Here is a 19,481-nt window from a genome sequence, read left to right as displayed (position 1 = left end):
GAGATCTCATATTCATGCTTTGCTGTGGCATCTGTGGTCAACTGCACCCTGTCTGCAATTCTCAATGCCAGTCAGGACAAAAAGCAACCAATGAAATCCAGGGAACTCTGTAGACCTCCGAGATCAAACTGGCGCAGGCACAGATTAGAGCAATGGTGCAAAACCATTTCTGAAGCTTTGAGTTAACACCAAGAAGCACAGTGGCCTTAATAATTGTGGAATAGAAGAAGTTTGGAACCAGCAGGACTCTTCCTGGAGTTGTTCATCCGCCCAAGCTAAGTAACTGGCAGGAAAGGCCATGGTCAGGGAGGTGACCAAGAACCCAACAGCTACTCTAACAGAACTTCAGATGTCCTCTGGAGAACCTGCTGGAAGGACGACCATCTCAGCAGCTCTTCATCCGTCGGGTCTTTACGGTAGAGTGGCTGGATGGAAGCCACTGTGAGTGAAAGTCACATGACAGCCTGCTGGAGTTTGATAAACAACATTTAAAGACTCTGAGAGCAGGGAGAACAAGACCCTCTGGTCAAAACTCCAAACACTATGTCTGGCAGACAGCAGTCACTGCTCAGCGCCTGACTAAGACCACCCCAACGGTGAGGCATGGTGCTGGCAGCGTCATCCTATGGGGCAGGGTGACTGGTCAGGACTGAAGGAAGGATGAATACAGTCAAAAGGACAGAGAGGTCCTTGAGAAAACCTCCTCACCTCTGAGTGTGACATGATGCCAAGGCAAAGAGCCAAGACAGTGCTGGAGTGGCTTCAACACAAGTCTCTGCCTTAAACCCCTGAACATCCGTGGAAAGACCTGAAGACCAGTTCACAGACATGTCCCAGTCTGACTGAGCTGTCAGAAAACTGGGATGAACTGTCCAAATCCAGGTGTGCACAGCTTGCAGAGGCTTCACCAAGAAGACTTGAAGCTGTAATTGATACCAAAGGGGTTCTACAACATCTTCACACTCATTCTGGGTTATTGGGTGCAGGTTTATGGGTGAAAAAGGCAGTTTTATCAATTTACAATTACATCTACTACATAATAAAGGTGGCTAAGAAGTGAAGGGGTCTGAATGTGTCCTGAAGCCACTGTAAACAGTCTGGAGGTGTGAGTTGCTTCTGCAAAGAAACAGAGCAGGGACCAGGTTGACTCAGTGCTGAACATCAGGGTCATAACAAAGTGTGAATTCATTTATTCCCTAATACAGTGTCACTTCTAACACTATCCCTCACAGGCTTCCCACACAGACAATTTTGACACAACAGATCCTGAACCTCACATCTGGAAGAGAACAAGAACTTAAGCACAGCACAGTGTAACTGTGCCATCATTCATATACTGTGTGACATCAGGGGTGGAAGTAACCAATATATTAACTCTCATTACTGTAACAAAGAGTAGGTTTTAAAATCAGGAACTTTACTCGTACTTGAGTATTTTTTAACTCGTGTATTTTACTTGTCTACATCTAAAGTTCAAATCATTCCAGAGTAAAAACAAAAGTCACATGATGAAGTTATGATGAACTGTTAGAACACAACAAAGGAAAAGAGTCGAACCAGCAGCTGATTTGATCAGCATCAACAACTACTGCGTTGCCTATTCAATTCAATTCAATTCAATTTTATTTGTATAGCGCCAAATCATAATATACATTATCTCAAGGCACTTTACAGGGTAAGGTCAAGACCTTACTTTGTTACAGAGAAAAAACCCAACAGTTCCCACAACGAGCAAGCGCTTGGTGACAGGGGGGAGGAAAAACTCCCTTTTAACAGGAAGAAACCTCCAACAGAACCGGGCTCAGGGGGGGCGGCCGTCTGCCTCGACCGGTTGGGTTTAGGGGAAGATAGAAAGAGGGGGAGGGGGAGGAGAGGGGAGAGAAGAGAGAGAGAGAGAGACCAGGAACAGCTGTGTCGGTAATGGCGTTATTAATAATAAAGACAGGTAATAGTAATAGTAAAGATGAGTAGTGGTGGATCTGGATCCTGCTGCTCCCGAGGCAGAGAGACCTGCAGAATGAGGACAGAGAGAGGGAGAGAGAGGAGAAGCACAAAACTACGGGAGAGAAAAAAAAAAAAACAACAAAGTTAATGGCATGAAGTCATCGAGAGAGAGAGAGGGAGAGAGACAGAAATAGGGAGAGAGCGCCCAGTGAATCATGGGAATCCCCCAGCAGTCTAGCTCTATAGCAGCATAACTAAGGGATGGGTCAGGACATACCCGAGCCAGCCCTAACTATAAGCTTTACTAAACAGGACAGTTTTAAGCCTGATCTTAAAGGTAGAGAGGGGGTCTGCCTCCCGAACCCACACTGGGAGCTGGTTCCACAGGAGAGGAGCCTGATAGCTGAAGGCTCTGCCCCCCCCATTCTGCTCTTACAAACTCTGGGAACCACAAGTAGACCTGCATTTAGAGAGCGAAGTGTCCTATTGGGAAAATAGGGAACTATAAGCTCTCCAAGGTACGATGGTGCCTGACCATGAATGGCTTTGTAGGTGAGGAGGAGGATTTTAAATTCTATCCTGGATTTTACAGGGAGCCCATGCAGAGAAGCTAACACAGGAGAGATGTGATCTCGTTTCCTCGTTCCTGTCAGTACTCGTGCTGCCGCATTCTGGATCAATTGGAGGCTTTTTACTGAATTTTTGGGACATCCTGACAATAAAGAGTTACAGTAGTCCAGTCTTGAGGTAACAAATGCATGAACTAGCTTTTCAGCATCCTTTAGACACAGAATGGGTCTGATTTTTGCAATATTGCGCAGGTGGAAGAAGGCTGTCCTAGAGACTTGCTTTATATGTGAAGTAAAGGACAAGTCCTGGTCAAAAATGACACCAAGGTTTCTGACTGTAGCACTGGAGGCCAAGGTGATGTCATCCAGAGTCAGTATATTATCACATAGTGTATCTCTGAGGTGTTTTGGGCCAATTACAATAACTTCAGTTTTGTCTGAATTTAAGAGTAAGAAATTACTGGTCATCCAGATTTTTATGTCCTTAAGACACACCTGAAGCTTGGCTACCTGGTTAGTCTCACCTGGCTTCATGGATAAGTACAGCTGGGTGTCATCTGCGTAACAATGGAAATTCATCTGGTGCCTCCTAATAATGTTTCCCAGAGGAAGCATATATAGACTGAAGAGCATTGGTCCTAGCACAGAACCTTGTAGAACTCCATGACTGACTTCTGTGATGATAGAGGAGTCATTATTAACATGAACAAACTGGAGTCTATCTGACAGATATGACTTAAACCAGCTTAGTGCGGTTCCTTTGATGCCGAACATATGTTCTAGTCTCTGTAATAAAATCTTATGATCGATGGTGTCAAATGCAGCACTAACATCTAGTAGGACAAGTATAGAGACAAGTCCATTGTCTGAGGCTATGAGGAGATCATTGGTAACCTTAACCAGAGCTGTTTCTGTGCTATGATGGACTCTAAAACCTGACTGAAAGTCTTCAAACAAACCATTCCTGTGCAAATAATCACATAACTGGCTTGCAACGACCCTCTCAAGGATTTTGGAGATAAAGGGGAGGTTGGATATAGGTCTATAATTGGCTAAAACGTCAGGATCAAGAGTAGGCTTTTTAAGTAGAGGTTTAATTACTGCAACTTTAAAAGCCTGCGGTACATAACCAGTTGATAAAGATAAGTTAATCAGACTTAATATAGAGGTGTCAAGTAAAGGAAAAACCTCTTTGAACAGCCTTGTTGGAACGGGGTCAAGAAGACAGGATGATGGTTTAGATAAATAAACTGTTGAAGTGAGCTCAGGGAGATGTACAGGAGAGAAACAGTCAAAATATAAGCCAGTTACAGTGGACTCTGAGGCTGCTGAACTGGACAATACATCTGAACCAGCTGTGGGGAGGAGATGGTGAATTTTTTCTCTAACAGAGACAATTTTATCTGTAAAGAAGCTCATGAAGTCATTACAACTGAGGGCTAAAGGTATAGATGGGTCAACAGAGCTGTGGCTGTCTGTCAGCCTGGCTACAGTGCTGAACAGAAACCTGGGATTGCCTAGCAACATAGTGTTGTGCAGCTGACCACAGCTGCCAGAGCAAAGGGAACATTTGTGAAAATACATTTGTAAGTAAGAGTTGATGTTGTTTATGCATGGCAGCCTTTTCTGCTGCTTCATTCTGCTGTTGATTTAATAAGAAGCAGCAGCTGTTTGATTTATGTAGCATAATAAAGTCTGTGGACACGGGCGTCCTGGAGTTTCTATGATTTTGTCTCATTTATAGAAGGAAGGCTACATAAGGAGAACACATGTAATGTAATACAGCGCAACAGCTCCACATACTACATCCTCCACAATGACCACACTGTTGAATCAACAACTCTCTACAACAGTTAATAATATTAGAATTGCAGAACTGTGTGTATCATCTGTTGTTATGCAACTGCACTGTGTGACAACTGTTTTAACAAAGGCATGGACAGGCAGAGCTGCTAATACATTGTTTGTATTGTATTGTTTTCATAAATTCCAATAAAAAGATGGATGAAAGTTGCCACAACCCGCTGACCCTCAGTGAACCTGGGTCTGGGGCTCTTTGGGGGGCAGTTGCGCACTTTGTTCTTATACAGGGTTTGAACCTGTTACCAGTCATTCAGACTCAGTTTTGCCTCTGCAGTATTGTGTAGCATTGTTTCCTCATATGAGCAGAAATTCAGTCCAAGTACTGCCAGCAGGATTTTCCTTTGGTAGCATAAATCTTTCCATTTCCAAGTAATCTTTTTTTTTCTCATCATGTTGTTTTTGGTTGCAGCTATCCAGTGGAAAAAAAAACACAAACCTGTGTCCCTGGGAAAGAATTGATTCTCGGATCAATAAGGTGATGGTTGGCTTGTTAGGAGCTCCTAAACGATCTTTTGCAAAAACACTTCCCTACAAAAATCAATTTCTAAAGACAATAAAAATATAATAAGGCAAAAGTCCTACAATTGAAGAGGCTTGTGTTCATTCATCATTTAGTTTCATTTTTCATCAGACACCGAGTATCTCCTTTAGGAACAACTGACTCTTCATATCATCTATATCTCAGGTGGTGTGACTCCCTCCTCCTCAAGCTTTATAGGGGCAGCAGCACAAGCTGTCTCACACATCCCTCGTCTTGTCCTGGTGGAAACATTTCCAGCTGTGGACAAAGCCACTTTTGTACCTTTATAGCTACAAGGAAGCCACCAAGGAGGTTCTATACACACCAGGTATGTCTGATTTTATCTGTTTTGACACTGAGGACTGATATTTTCACCCACATGAAGAAAATCAACCCATATATCAACCCAGCCCAAATTATTGTTAATGCACTCTGAAATATAAAAAGGATGAAGGAAATATTTTAGCTTTCCTTCATTTCTGAAAAGGTTATTTATGTCCATTTAAAGTCAGTCTCAAAAAAACCACCATTAGACAAAGTGCTATAGGGACCTGTTAAAGAGCAGGATAACAGTGGGTCTTTATGTACTGTTATTGTCTAACACTGGACAGCTATCTTCTAGGCTGCTTTCCTCTCCTCTGAGACTCTCAGGTGAGACCCACCTAAAGCAGAGAGATCAGCTCTCATCCAGGGTTTATTGTGAGTCATCAGCTGAGTGGCTCCGTTTAACTCTGAATACACTTATTTTCATTACTGTTAGATATAAGGAGCTGTCTGATCACTGTGTACAAGTTCAAACATGCTGAACAAAAAAGTATTTCTGGGAGTGACAACACATTAGTTGTGCAACCAAACAGACTAAAGAGAGAAGTAAAGTGAATGAAAGCTTAATTCACTTATATTTCTAGCATGTAATGGCTTTATATAATTCTCTCTTTTTGTCTGTGAATTCACACTTGACATTGTAGTCTTGTATTATTATTATTTGTAAGTGCAGCAGGCTTAAAACCTTCAGTTTAATTCAAAAAATCAAGTCAAATCATGCAGTGAAAAGTTTGAACGTGCATTGTAGACCCTCACCACCCTCCTTGATCATTCTCCTCTCCCCTCTGTATTATAACAGCTCTTCACCTGGCTCTCTAACTGCTTTATTGCAGGTATTAGCATGTGAGCAACTGCCTGGTGGTAAATGAGTCATGGAGGGAGCCAGCGTCACCATCTTCGTCACTGTTCAGAAGATCTATTACCCATTTCTTTGCATTATGGGTATTCCAGGTTTGTGGCTCGTCATTTTGCTTGGTCTTTGGCTTTTCATATTTGAATAGGTTTTGTCAGGTATCATCAGAACCAAAACACAACAAGATATACGATTACAAGGTATTGATAACTTCACTGATGTTGATGTCTCACTCCTAGTTTTATTTTTCCCTCTCAGATACCAGAGAGGCAAATTACCATGTACTTTTATGGCCCACTGCCTCAGAGCATTCAGGCCAATAACTATTTATTAATGACTTATTAACATAAGAGCAGGTCAGCAGTTACAGTATTACAAGGACAGTAAAGGAATTTGGCAGATACATTTGCCTCCAAACCCACATTCAGATCAAAACAATGGCATCTGCCTTGAGCAGAGATAGGGATGTGCTTAGACTAGCTCAGCTCAAACACTAGAGAGTAAAACCATTAGCTTAGCATTGTGAAAAGTGAAGAAGCACACTTTCAGAACACCCCAAAGCTTTTACGTATTGTATGCTGTGTTTTTAGCATGTAGACATATAAATATGGAAATGTGACACTGGTTTTAGGAGCAGCTTGCATTTGAGCCAGGCTAATTCCTGACCAACAGATGCTGGGTGCATTGACAGAAGTCCTGTCCTCACAACCACCCTGACAAAATCTGCGTGATTTGTGGGTGTTGTACCTGGTTACAGTGAGAAAAGCTTTGGAGCTGTTCACATTTGACAGAGCTTCCTCCTGCCTCCAGTGTTTGAGCTAAGCTGGGCTAAACGTCCGGACAAACCCCAAAATGTCTGTTTATCCACAAACTGATACTGTTACATATTATTACTGATTTATTAAGCATTAACACCAACCATTGTTGTTTTTATTAATAATGAAGTACATATCTGTGTGTGCTAATGTTGACATTCTTGCCCATCAATACCGTTCCCTTAAACTACTCTGTCCCTTAAGCTTATTTCTAATAGAGGCAAGCAGCTGTTTCCAGTGAAAAAGAAAAAGGAAAGCTATTGGGCAGAGAGATAAAGGTAGCTGGTGAGTGTAGAGGAGGATTTAGTAACTGGGCCAAATATTTCACTTTGGACCAGACACAAGCTAAAAGGAGAGCTGACGATTGGAAAGACCAGACTGTAATTAGACTGTCAGGTGGCTACAACAACTGTAAATGAATGCTAGATTTGCTTGTGTCTCATGGGTGTAGAGGTAGCAACTATTTGCTAACACATCTAACACAACAACGTCATCGGGCAAGACTGTGTCAGATGCATTTTTTTTGCTCCCTCTGCTGCCTTCAAGTGGCCATTAATGTAGCTTTAATCAATAATAAAGTAATTAGGAACAACTTCATATCTTACCAATCAGATAAAATGTCCTGTATTCATGTAAGCCTCTTTGTTCCCGTCTTGTCCTTCCAGCCAACCTCTTCACATTCTATATGATCTGCTTCCGTAAGTGTGGGATGTCTGACACGGCCATCATTTACCTGAGCTGTCTGGCCATTGTGGACACCTTCTACCTGGTGTGGGTGATCCTCCTTGACCTGACCCTCACCTTCTGGCTGCTGCAGCCCTTCTGGCACTCTTACCCCTGGTGTGGCATCTTGGGATTCCTGCAGTATGGCTCGCTCTATAGCTCCTCCTGGATCGTGGTGGTGTTCACCATCGAGCGTTACCTTGTTCTCCGCAGCACAGCAGCCAAGCAGAACTTATCCCAGGCCTGGTTCACTAAACTGACCTGTATGGCTATTGTCCTGGTGTCACATCTTGTCTCTGTGCCACTGGGCTGGATCAATATCGTCACAAATGTTAACTTTACTGTGGATGGGGAGAATGTGACGCTGCCAAGGTGTCGCTACCGCAATGAGGCCTACGTTACTATTATAGTGTGGATAACCACCTTCCTGTCAGGGGGAATCCCCATTGTGTTGGTCATCATCTTTAACTACCTCATCGGATATCATCTGTGCCGTGCCAGCAACCTCTTCACAGAGGAGGAGCGTCGGGTCATGCATGGGAGGAGCACCAGGGGCATGCTGAGGAGGACCATCCTGTTGCTGGGCACCGTTTCCGTGGCCTTTGTCGTTCTCAGCCTCCCCCGCTTTGTCACATACTGCATCCTGAGAACCAAGTACAACAACGAGAACTTCAACAGGAATGACTATAGCATCCCAATCAATGTCGCTGGAGACTTAGCCAACATGCTTCAGAACCTGAACTCCACCACCAACTTCCTGCTCTACTGCATGGTCAGCCAACGTTTCCGGCGGGAACTGGTCCAGGTGGTGACATGTAGCGCAAAGGCACGTGAGCTGGGCTCTGTTCTCACCCACACAACCATGAAAGTCTTCTCGGTTGTGGATCATAAGGCCTCACCATCCAGTGACCCTGTGTCTGTGGTGCTAACCAACCTCAGACAGAGAGAGCCAAACAGACAGAGTGGAGAGGAACTGGAAGAACAGACCAAGATCAGACTTTATATAAATAATAATCCTTTAAGCCTCAAAGTTCAATCTCGATAGTAGTCGTAGTAGTAGCAGTAGTAGTCTTACAAAATAATCTTAACTAAAGGCTCACTTACTATTTTTTTCTGGGCTCTGTTCACTGATGAAAACTCTTAAATGCCTACTATTTGTTTTTAGCTGTGCTATCATTGTGACCACTTTGGTTCAGGCTAAAATAACTCAACAACTATTTGATGGATTGCCATGAAATGTTGGCCAGACATTTATGATCTCCAGAGAAAGAAGCCTAAGGACTTTGGTGAACCTCTGACCTTTCATCTAATGTCACCAGCAGGTCAAGATTTTCACCGTGAGATGGGTTGGTACAAAATTTATAGAGATATTCATGGTTCCCAGACAATGTATTGGAATGATTTTGATGATCCCTTTAGTTTTTCAGCCACCATGAGGTTAACATTTGTGATTTTGAGAAAAATGACAATGACAATTATTGGATTGCTATTAAATGTGGTTTGGAAATCCATGTCCCACACAGAGTGAATTGCAATATCTTTGGCATGTTCTTAACTTTTCATCTTTCATCATCTTCATAAGGTAAAAAAAATGTAATTAGTTGTTAGCATGCTGGTAAACTCAACTAAAATGGTGATAACACTACAAATAGACAACATGCTGTGTTAGCTCAAAGCACCACTGTGTCTGTTGATCATATAGCACAGGTGACATAAATATATGAAATAAACACATAGATTTGTGTACACCATTGTAACAACTGTTCATAAAAGCCATGGGAAGTTAGTCTGTGTTATGTAATTGTTCAATAGTTTTTGAGTCATCTAGGTCATGTGTATGTCACAATAGCAACTGACAACTAGCCTTGACAATGTTTTACTGCTCATCCAAAACTGAAGAAGTTCAACTGTACAGTCATTTGTTGATTTGTTGAATACTGCTGCGAATTATATTCATCTACATGTCAAGACAATTGTTTTACCTGTTATATTATTGTCATTTATTGCTTTATGTTGTTTTTTCAATGAAACCTGACAAGTTTCAAATCAAAGAGTAGTTAAACCTGACTAGCTACAGAATGCCTGCCTTGCTGAAGATTTGCATAAATGGGTCACATGATTTCCAAGCTTTGCATAAAACAGAAAGGAACAGGCAGTGGGACTGCTTCCTGTTTGCCTCAGAACAGGTTTGCGCTGTGGCTGAGGGATAAGGAGCTCGAAGAGAAGGTAGGTGTGGGACTACAATGAGGTGTATTTTATTCACTGTATGTGAATTGTATGTTTGTATGTGAGAGGAAGAAGTACTGAAAACTTTGGAGACAGTTTTTAAGAAAACATACCTGACATACCTGTGGATCAGTGACTTTGACCTTTGCACTAGTTTGCAGTGATCGGGTTGATATGTTACACCCAACCCTTCTATAAAGGTGAGTGTAGAGTTTCAGTCAGTGAGGAAGAACATGTAAAGACTGCTCCTATACCAATAAATGTTATTGTATTATGTTCATTCTGATACATTTCTATCTGCTTTTACTTTGTAAAAACTGCATTTTCATCAGTGGTGATTGCTTACCTGTTGGTACTGGCTTTAAAAGTGCACTTTGAATCTTTTGGTTCTACAGTTGTTTTTGTGCAAGGAGTGTTTATGTAAGGTACTGTACTGTGTGTGCTTCTTTAAGTTGTCGAGCTCTATTAAATACTTTATTCCTTTAACACTTGTTTTCATTTTCACTTTATCAAGGGAAACAGACACTTTTCCTCTGTGAGAAAATGGACTCTTTCAAAGGTAGGAGACAAAACCCCATCAGACTCACAGCACTCACAAATCTGTGTGCTCTATCATGGCACAACCACATGTCATCTGATATCTGTTTCAGGAAATGTTAAATCAACTGCATCCTCTTCTCAGATTTTCTCAGAATACAGAAGTGACAAGCCATCTGTCAGTACAAACGTGTCTTATAGATAAAAAGAATGAATTAAATGATCCGTACAGGCAGAAAGGGACCACAGCAGGAAAGTTGTAAATCCTGTGGTCTCCAAAAACTATATGCAACATCTCAGACTGTCAATCAGTCCAGAATCATCTGGGACCCTCAATTTAAGTCCAAGGGAATCTTATTAGAGTATCTGAACAAAAGAAGTTTCAGTTGACCAAATCCACTATCGTCAATTGGATTCTAACCTAGATTTCCTGTGTTTATCTGAGACCTCCCTTCATGAAAGTGCACCATCATCAGCATCAGATGTTTCAGGTTATAATCTTTGCAGGAGAGTGAGCTGCAGGGGTTCAGGGGTGGTGGAGGCTAAAACTTTGTGAAAAAGAGTATTCACTGTCTTGAAATTGAGTGGTCATGTAATGAACTGGAATCTATTGCATTTAACATGATTGAACAGTTAACATGAATTTTTATGAAAAATTAAAAACATACTTATGGAATGACACTGAGGGAATTGTCTTTAATAAGTCTCGTGGAAGACTTTAATGTTAACTGGGAGGAGAGATTATCAAGACCCTCAAAACCCTCAGTCAGGTAACCAATGTTTCTGACCTCACTGAGGTGGTGAAGAATGACAAATTCTACTAAAACTCAAACTGAGCTAATATTCAGTAATAGCCCAGAGAAAATAATAGATCATTCAGTATGTGGACTCGTCCATCAGACCACAGTTTTACTCTGATAGCCAGAAGTGTAAGTAATAAGGACGGGAGTCTATAGGCAAGACAGTTTCAGCAAAATATTGTTGAAAAAAACTGTTTCCTAATTGAGTTCTATCCAAGAATTCACATGCAAGCAAAGGCGTAGGAAGAAGAAGAACACCATCCCTTGGATAAATATAGACATCATAAAACTAATGAAAGAACAGGACATATTAACAATGCAACATATTACAACATAATAAAAGCTAAATTGTCTTCAGCTGAAAATATATAAAACAGTATGTATGTTTTTTATCAAGGCCAAAAGCTGTTGTGTAAAGCCACATGTATGTGTGGCAGGAGAAAATCTACAGGTTGTTTCTGAGACCAAATTACTTGGGTTGCTGATTGGTCGTAATCTTTATGTTAAAGCTCAGATTGGAAAAGTTTGTAATTGATTGTAATTGAGTTTAATCCTGTAAATTTGACATAATATATATCTGTAGTTGCATGTCAGCAGAGGCTGCAATTATGTGTATGGATTCTATGTGATCACAATCAGCAAAAATGAACAAAATACAACATATTAAACTGAGAAAACATTGTTAAATATGCAGACTGTGTTATGTATGAGATCCTGCGTGGATTGGCTCCAAGCAGACTGAGACAAATTATAAACAAGAGATCAACTGCATGTAAGAGAAAAGCTGTTTTTAGTCAATCAGGATTTTCAGTTAATCCCAACAGACATCAGAGATCTGGACACACGCACTTCATTCAAATTTAACTTGAAGAAACAGTTGATCAGTCATGAGCTCTGTAAACATTACATGAAAACACTAAATTTATACCTTGCTGTTGTTTCTTTTACTTGCTTGTGCTTGATACCAGCAAGAATTTCAGATTCCTGTTCCCTATGTTGCATATACGTTCTTATAACTTTTAACAGTATGACAACCTCCTCTGCTCCTAAATTGAATGTTTTATGTTTTATGTTTTGTTTTTTCTGTTTTTGTTTGTTTGTTTGTTTTTAAGTGCTTTATTTTCTTTATTCAGGCTGACTTCCTAACATTTGTCCAGGGAAAGCAGATGAATTACAGCCATTAGGCTAATTCTGGTGCATTTACTTTTATTTTGTAATGTGCATTGTGCCTGCTAAATAAACCTGAGACAAAAAAAATAAAATAAAACATCTTTCTGAGTGAAGTGCAAACTTGTCTTTCTGTTGGCTCTTATTGCCAGGACCTTGCCCTCATCAGAGCTTTCCTGTTGAAATGGATGAGAGCATGACAACCTCCAGTCTGGACTTGGTCTGGCCCCCCTCTTGCACACAGTGTAGTGGACATACAGAGAGCAGCAAAAGGCCACAGGAACATGGTGGTGAGCCACCTAGTGGAGCAAACATTGTCAGACAGAGGAGACTCCCTGAGATCCAGTACCAGCATGAATCCAGAACTGCCAATCATGCTGCTCCAGATCCTCGCTGTGTACCCCAAATATACTCAGGAGAGATGAACCCCCCCCACCCTGCCCGTGTTTGGCCTCATGGCCTCAGAGAGGCACCACTGTATGAAGCGGACCGCATGGTCAACCACAGTAGAGGCTTTGCAGGCCCTTCAAGCTGGCCCCAGGACCGCTCTGTGGAGGAGGCAGAATGCTTGGAAGCCCCTCTCCCACTTGTTTCTGACACTAACTGCACCTCCTTTGGCCCATCACAATACCCTGCAGCCCATATGCCTCCTCAGTGTAAGTGTGTAATTATCAATAGAAACATGAGCCTGCTGCTGTTGTCAGGATTGGGAGATGTGTGTATGTGATGTTATGAATATAGAATTTATGTATTTATCAGGGTCACACAGCACCACAGGGCTGCTGGCATTGCTGTAGGCTCTTAGTCTTCTTGTATATTAATTCCTCATTAACACCTCATGTTTTCCTTGATGGTGAATAAGTGGATATCACTGTCTTGATAAGCTGTTTGCCCAAAAATAATTTTATTTGTTTATGTATCACTGGACACTGTTAGTGTCGGATGACAATTATGTAATTGCTAGTGTCATTAGAAGTTGGTTATGATGATATGAGATGTTGTTTTAAAGATATTGATAATAGTGTAAAATATTGGCTGCAGGCTGCATCAATTCACAGGCATCATTAGTCTGCAGTGTGCCGTTAAGGTCATTACATGATAACATGATTCTGTACAGACCTGGTCATCATGGCGTCTGTGATAGATTACGTTTTGTCATTTGGCTGCAGCTCATTGTGTTTCTGTTGAGTCTGCATGACCTCATTACTGCTGAACTGGAAACTGTCCAGACTAGGACTTCAGGTCTACTCCCCCGTGTCTCTGTGCAGGCCCCAATCCAAAGCAGGGGAGATGTCTCAGATATTGTGCATGCTGCCCTCCAACAAATCAGCGCCGTCACAATCATAATTATGATTATCATAAGCATCATTACTCAGCAGATCCACACCAGGAGCCCCAACACCACCAACAGTCCTGGTAGGAGAACGATCCCTGTCCTGTTTGTCATTGTGATCTAATATTTTCAGCACCAACTGAACAATAGTTTTCACAGATGTCATGAACCATGTTTGTTTCTGATCATTTCTTCTCACAGGGATCGCATCCAATACAGGCTGCAACTTGACAATTCTCAAAACGCTGCCCAAGAGTCTGTGCATCAGTGCATGGTGCCTCCTCGAGATGTGATACATGAGGTCAGTGTGGGTTACTCCCACCAGCCACGCTCAGGACCTGCCACAAGGGAGATCAGGAAGACCATAAGCTTACCTGAGGAATGTAGTAAGTCCCGCCCATGTCCCTGCATAAGCATGTGCATGTAATGATTTATCCTAAACTAAAAGGATGTAATAGGCACAGCTGATGATGTTTCACGGATGTTTCATTGACAGGGAATGTTTTCATCACATATTCAGTGGACACAGCCAAAGAAATTATTCTTTTCACCAAGTTTTTGACCGATCAAGGATTCAAACCAGCAGTAAGGCATTTCTCCGTCACCTTTGTGTCTTAGTGACTCTCAGTACAAACGCTCACACTCTGCCTGTCTCTTAACAGATTGACATTTTTGATAATCCAATCCGAAGAATGGGCATCACCAGATGGATGGACAGCTATTTGAATGATGTAAGTCTGACTATTGGTCTTGAGCAGACAACAAATCCATTTGTACTGTAGTCTTCAAAAGCTGACAGTGTGATAACATTTTACAGAAATCAGTGCTCATCATTGTTGCCATCAGCCCCAAGTACAAGGAGGACGTGGAGGGTGCTGGAGATGACGACCATGGGCTGCATACTAAATACATCCACAATCAGGTAAGGTAACCATTAAAGATCGCATATTTTAACTCATCCAGTGTTTTATTTAATTATTAAGTGTTGATCTCCATCAGAAGATATATTTGTGTTTTTAAGAACCAAAAACCATCTCAGTTTAGTTTTACATCTCATCTCTCAGGCTTCTCTCGAGCGCTCCTGGTAAAAACATGTTGGTGAACCAATCAGAAGAAAGGCTCTGAGTCTCTCCTCTGATTGGCTGACTGTTTTCTGGGTGATCCAATAAAAATATAACAGATTTCAGGTAAACACTCAGAGAAACCAAATCCTGCAAGATTGGATGTTGGGTCCAGGTGGGCCATGCTGGGAGGATAGCTGAGGGTAGTGACTGCTTTGTTGTGACATCACAAAGTTCCAGAAGTCCTGATTGCTGGTTTTAAGGCTCAGTTTCTGAATACAGGCTGTGTGCATTTCTCTGTGGACTGAGGCTTTGATACTTTCACAGTATTAATATAGAACCTAGACCTGCTTTATAATCACAAACACATGGACATCTACCTTTGCCTCAACTGCTGCCAGCTGTCTTAAAGGTCCCATAGTGCAGAAGCGTTTGCTTGCAACATCACTCTAACGTGGTAAGATTATTTCATTAAATTCCCTCCTCATACATGCTAGTAAGGAGAGGAGAATGAGGAAATGGCCCCTGAGAGTTGAAAACAGGACATTTCATTTCCTAGCTCCACCCAGTGTCCTCAAACTCACACTCCCACAGTGACAGTGTGTCACAAGTGCTCAGACAACCCGGCTGGCCTGTGTGTGGACAGCTGTCACAACTCTGTGCTGCATAGTGCAGTCCAGTCTTTCTTGATAACAATAAGTGAAAACCTTTTTCATTTTTACATAAAACAACAGGCTTGCCAAAGAGAAAATGAACTTTATTTTTACACCTGTGTCTGTCCAGTATTCATTACCTTTCCCAGACTACAGAGAATGTTTCAGTAAGTTCTGTAAATTGAAAAGCCAATGCAGGCTACAGCACATCAGTGGCTCCAATTCAGCTCACTGTAAAAATAGACAAAGACAAATGCTAACAATTTTAACCACAAAAAGATAGAGGAAGCAGTGAATTGATTTTTGTAGCCTGTGTTATTAAGTGAAGCACTTAAGGTAAGGCTATTGAGTGCTGTGAGAACTGATTGTCTTCTCTTCCTGTTGGCACAGATCCAAAATGAGTTCATCCAACAAGGCTGTCTGAACTTCAGACTGGTACCTGTGCTGTTTCCTAATGCAACTAAGGTAGGTACAAGCAATAAACAGCAAAACACACCAAAGAGTCTCTTCACCCAAGCTATGCTACCTGCAGGGCATTTCTGCTTGTTGCACCTCTGTTGGTGCTGTCAGGGCACCCCCCACCCACTACCCCCTCTTGTCCCTGCTGACCCAGGCAATATATGTATCAAAAAAATCTGAACTTAAAATTTCACTTACTATCTGTCAGAGCTCTCAACCACATTTCACAGTCTTTATTCATTTTATGATTTGGGTGAATTGAGCCTTCAAGATTCTCTGCAGTGCTACCTTTTATTTAAAACCACTCATCACCAACCAACACAGTAACCGAGGCCACAATAGGAAAGGGTGTTTATAATAAAATGAATAATGGCTGAATTCTGTTTTGAATTCTGACGTGGAATGCTAATATTTGTTAAAATGATAAGCTGCTCAGGATAAGTTGGAAAATATTGAGCAGAAGAATCTATCAGCCGGTAAAACTGCAATATCATTTTTCAGCTTTTTACAATGAGAGATGAAGGAAATCAGAAGTTCCCAAACACTTTCACTTTCACAGCTTTCACTGATCATAACACCATCAAACCCATTCTGTGCAAAATCCAACAGTCACAAGTACATGTTAGTTATTTGTTTATTCATAGGGACAATGTATGTCAATGAACATCAGTATAAAATACACAGTGTAAACATGCCAGATAGTAAACGTGGTGCATATATGAGGCACCTCACAGCCCCCTCTGGTGGTCTCCTTGTGCCAATACCACAGTCTGCCCTCCGTTAAATGGATTCATTTACAGGTGGGGGGCCAAGTCCATCCAAAAGCATACATACATACATGCAAATTTGTTTTTATGTAGCTGTTAGTCTAGTTTTATTCATTCATTTTCTACATTTTTGTATTGGCATACTGCTGTTTTAAAAGGGTTTTGCAGGCTGTAAATAATGTAACACCATCACCACATCAACACTCACATGGCCTTTAATAAAAAGACTAAGAGTGAGTGGCTGAAATGAGATTGACCCACAGTCTTTCTAAATAAAGAATAAAGTCTGCCTCACACACTCTTTTATTTTCACAGTTTTTCCTGTAAAGCAGCATTCCTGTTTGGAGTGTCATTAACTAGGTTTGGCCCTTGCAAACAACCCTCCTTGATTTTATAATTGAACCGAAGAGTGACCTCAAAGCCACAAAGATCTGATCTTAATGTTCTGAGACAGTATTGTGAATGGTGCCAAGACCAAAACATCAACAAAGAAATTCAAGGCTCTGGGTGGCATATTTGGTGTTTTAAGTAAATCGCGAAATGCAACTTTAAAGTCTCAATTTTAGATTATGGAGCAAAATCACTGCATCCTAAAAGATTAATGTTGGAGTTGACATAAAAGATGAACTGAGAAATGATGAGGAGAAAAATAAAAAAGGTTTGAGGTAAGTGGTCTGTAACTAGAGCAAGTGTTTACTGCAGCTGAAGCTCATATTACATCACAGTGACTGTACTGTGTTATGTCTGTGTCACAGAGACATGTCCCCAACTGGCTCCAGAGCACCAGGATCTATCGCTGGCCCCATGACACCCAGGACCTGCTGCTGCGCTTGCTCAGGGAGGAGCGCTACGTCATTCCCCAGCAGGGGTCGGACCTCACCCTCACTGTTCGTCCCCTCTGAGAAAAGTTGAAAAGTGATAGTCACACATGGACAATAAGCGAGTTAAAGGAAAAGGTTTATTTTGTCAAAACCCCATCAGGCTGTATGTGTGACTGTCATATGCCTCAATGAGGACTGTTTCTACCGCAGCACAGATTTTCTGTTTGTTCTGTCAATTTGTTTTTCATTTTAACACCGTTCCTGATCTCACAGCACACTCTGAATACCGTTCAACCTTCCTGCCTGATAACAACATTTGAAATGAGACAGAACGCAGAACATTGCTTTTAATGACACATCATGCACATTGCAGCATCTGGAGTTTGCCACAGCAATGTTTATAGCTTTTAACAACAGTGTTTAGCAGTTTTAATGGAGTTATATATGGGTATATTTTAAAAGCTGTTCTGATTGGGCAGCTGTTTCATATTGGTGGTAGTTGTATTTTGTGGGTTTGACACATTTTAAAGTTAAAGCTTCATTCATTCATTCATTTTTTGGCCACGGGGTGGGGGGGGGGGGTCACCTGTAAACACAAAACCTGCCATAATATTACCATATAAAGTTGATATAAGGAACAAGTTAGGCAACAATTTACACATCCAGCAGACAAAGAGCAAAATCAGGATTAATTTACAGTTGTGTTTCCGTCCACATGACAAATGTAAGTCCAATATTCACGCCTTTAGGAAACATCTCCAGCTGCTAAATGACACTCATCTGCTGGTGTGATGACGGCTGTCTGCTGCAGCTGGAAACAGGGCTGATCAGATCAGCATTTGTGCTGCAGAAACTGAAAGCTCTGTACACACAATCATTTGATTCACTGTTAATATAAAAACGTTCAGCTGTTAAGAAAACATTTAAGAAACTGTTCTGATAACTTGAAATCTTTGTCAATGTTTTGTATTTTTGTAATTTAGTTTTAAAACTTTTTCACTTTCTGTTTGATGATATGTAAATTAAATTGCAAATTTAATGAATCACTTCCTTAAGCTTCTTTAGATTAATCAAATTAATAAGAGCTTATAATAAAAATGAACAAAAATACTGTTAAAGCCTATACTTGTTCCATTGCCACAGTACACCAGCTGCATGTTTCTTGTAAAGCATATGATTAACCAAAAGGTGGCAGCATGTCCCACATCATGAAAACACTCCCAGCCTCGTTTCCCTCTTCATGGCAACAGGTCTGAATTCCATTTAACATTATTTTACATTATTGATATTATATGTCCATGACTTTGGACTAAATCTGTTGTATTAACTGAGTGATGAAGGAATCTGACAGACAACTCTCATCTCGACTGTGGTTAACAAAGACTGGGTTTTCAGAGGTCATGAGAGCAACACTGTGGTGACGGATCTGTAGATGGGGAACAGAGCACCTGAGAACACAAACATCCTGTCCATATGTTGCACACCAACTCCCTGATAAGCCAGTATTATGTGGGACACCTTCAACAGCCCTGAACTTCATCATTTGTGCTGTCAGTGTGCACAGAGTAGTTCAGCCTGCTTACTAAACCTGACATGAAAATGATTTGCTCACATCAGTGTGTGTGAAGGGAACTGTGGTGATGTCCAGGTTTTTATCAGCTCCTGCACAAGGGTGATTTCTGTAAACAGCAGTCCTGCCAGCACCAATAAATCCAGTGTTTGTTATTGTTCCAGGACTCGTGTGCCACTCCACTCTGCCTTATCTGGTGAGTCCAAAGCAACCAGACACACACAACCATCCCCAAAAAGGCCTGGGTCCCCTAATCCATCTGCTGTGCTGATGGTAAAATACACTCCCTGTGCTGGCTCTTTTGAAGACTTTTTTCCCCTTCAAATATTCAGGACAACATGCATCACTCCTGTTGAAATGGCCTTTAGGAATTAAAATAACCTTGATTCATGTCTAATGAGAGGTGCTCCTGTGCTATTATATCCAACTTTTTTTTTGTTTTTACAATTCCACTTTTACATTTTACATCATTCATT

The 19,481-nt window shown here is 41.3% G+C and overlaps 2 protein-coding genes across 4 annotated transcripts; both read left to right on the top strand.

Moving 5' to 3' along the window:
* Nucleotides 1–298: 298 nt before the first annotated feature.
* Nucleotides 299–8,656, top strand: LOC139622223 (probable G-protein coupled receptor 139). The gene is made up of 2 exons (XM_071479452.1): nucleotides 299–416; nucleotides 7,554–8,656. Exons 1-2 carry the CDS (start codon nucleotides 299–301, stop codon nucleotides 8,654–8,656), a joined length of 1,221 nt encoding a protein of 406 aa, XP_071335553.1.
* A 26-nt stretch (nucleotides 8,657–8,682) lies between these two features.
* On the top strand, nucleotides 8,683–18,478 carry traf3ip2a (TRAF3 interacting protein 2a). Of its 3 annotated transcripts, XR_011691045.1 has the most exons (12): nucleotides 8,683–9,837; nucleotides 9,992–10,037; nucleotides 10,352–10,396; nucleotides 12,494–12,997; nucleotides 13,610–13,757; nucleotides 13,876–14,060; nucleotides 14,171–14,259; nucleotides 14,337–14,405; nucleotides 14,492–14,596; nucleotides 15,779–15,853; nucleotides 17,370–17,596; nucleotides 18,022–18,478. XR_011691045.1 is itself a non-coding variant. In XM_071478435.1 (11 exons), exons 1-11 carry the CDS (start codon nucleotides 9,718–9,720, stop codon nucleotides 17,514–17,516), a joined length of 1,533 nt encoding a protein of 510 aa, XP_071334536.1. In that variant the 5' UTR covers nucleotides 8,683–9,717; the 3' UTR covers nucleotides 17,517–17,988. The 3 variants fall into 3 exon arrangements, 2 of the variants coding, with proteins under 2 accessions (XP_071334536.1, XP_071334537.1); XM_071478435.1 differs by lacking the exon at nucleotides 18,022–18,478 and having other exon boundaries at nucleotides 17,370–17,988; XM_071478436.1 differs by lacking the exons at nucleotides 9,992–10,037; nucleotides 18,022–18,478 and having other exon boundaries at nucleotides 9,739–9,837; nucleotides 17,370–17,988.
* Nucleotides 18,479–19,481: the final 1,003 nt, after the last annotated feature.

This window comes from Trachinotus anak, unplaced genomic scaffold, assembly GCF_046630095.1.
Source record: "Trachinotus anak isolate AG129_WGS33_773 ecotype Australia unplaced genomic scaffold, CSIRO_AGI_Tana_v1 ptg000005l, whole genome shotgun sequence".
In the NCBI taxonomy this organism is placed as follows: Eukaryota; Metazoa; Chordata; class Actinopteri; order Carangiformes; family Carangidae; genus Trachinotus; species Trachinotus anak.
This window is presented reverse-complemented; position numbering and strand designations above follow the sequence as displayed.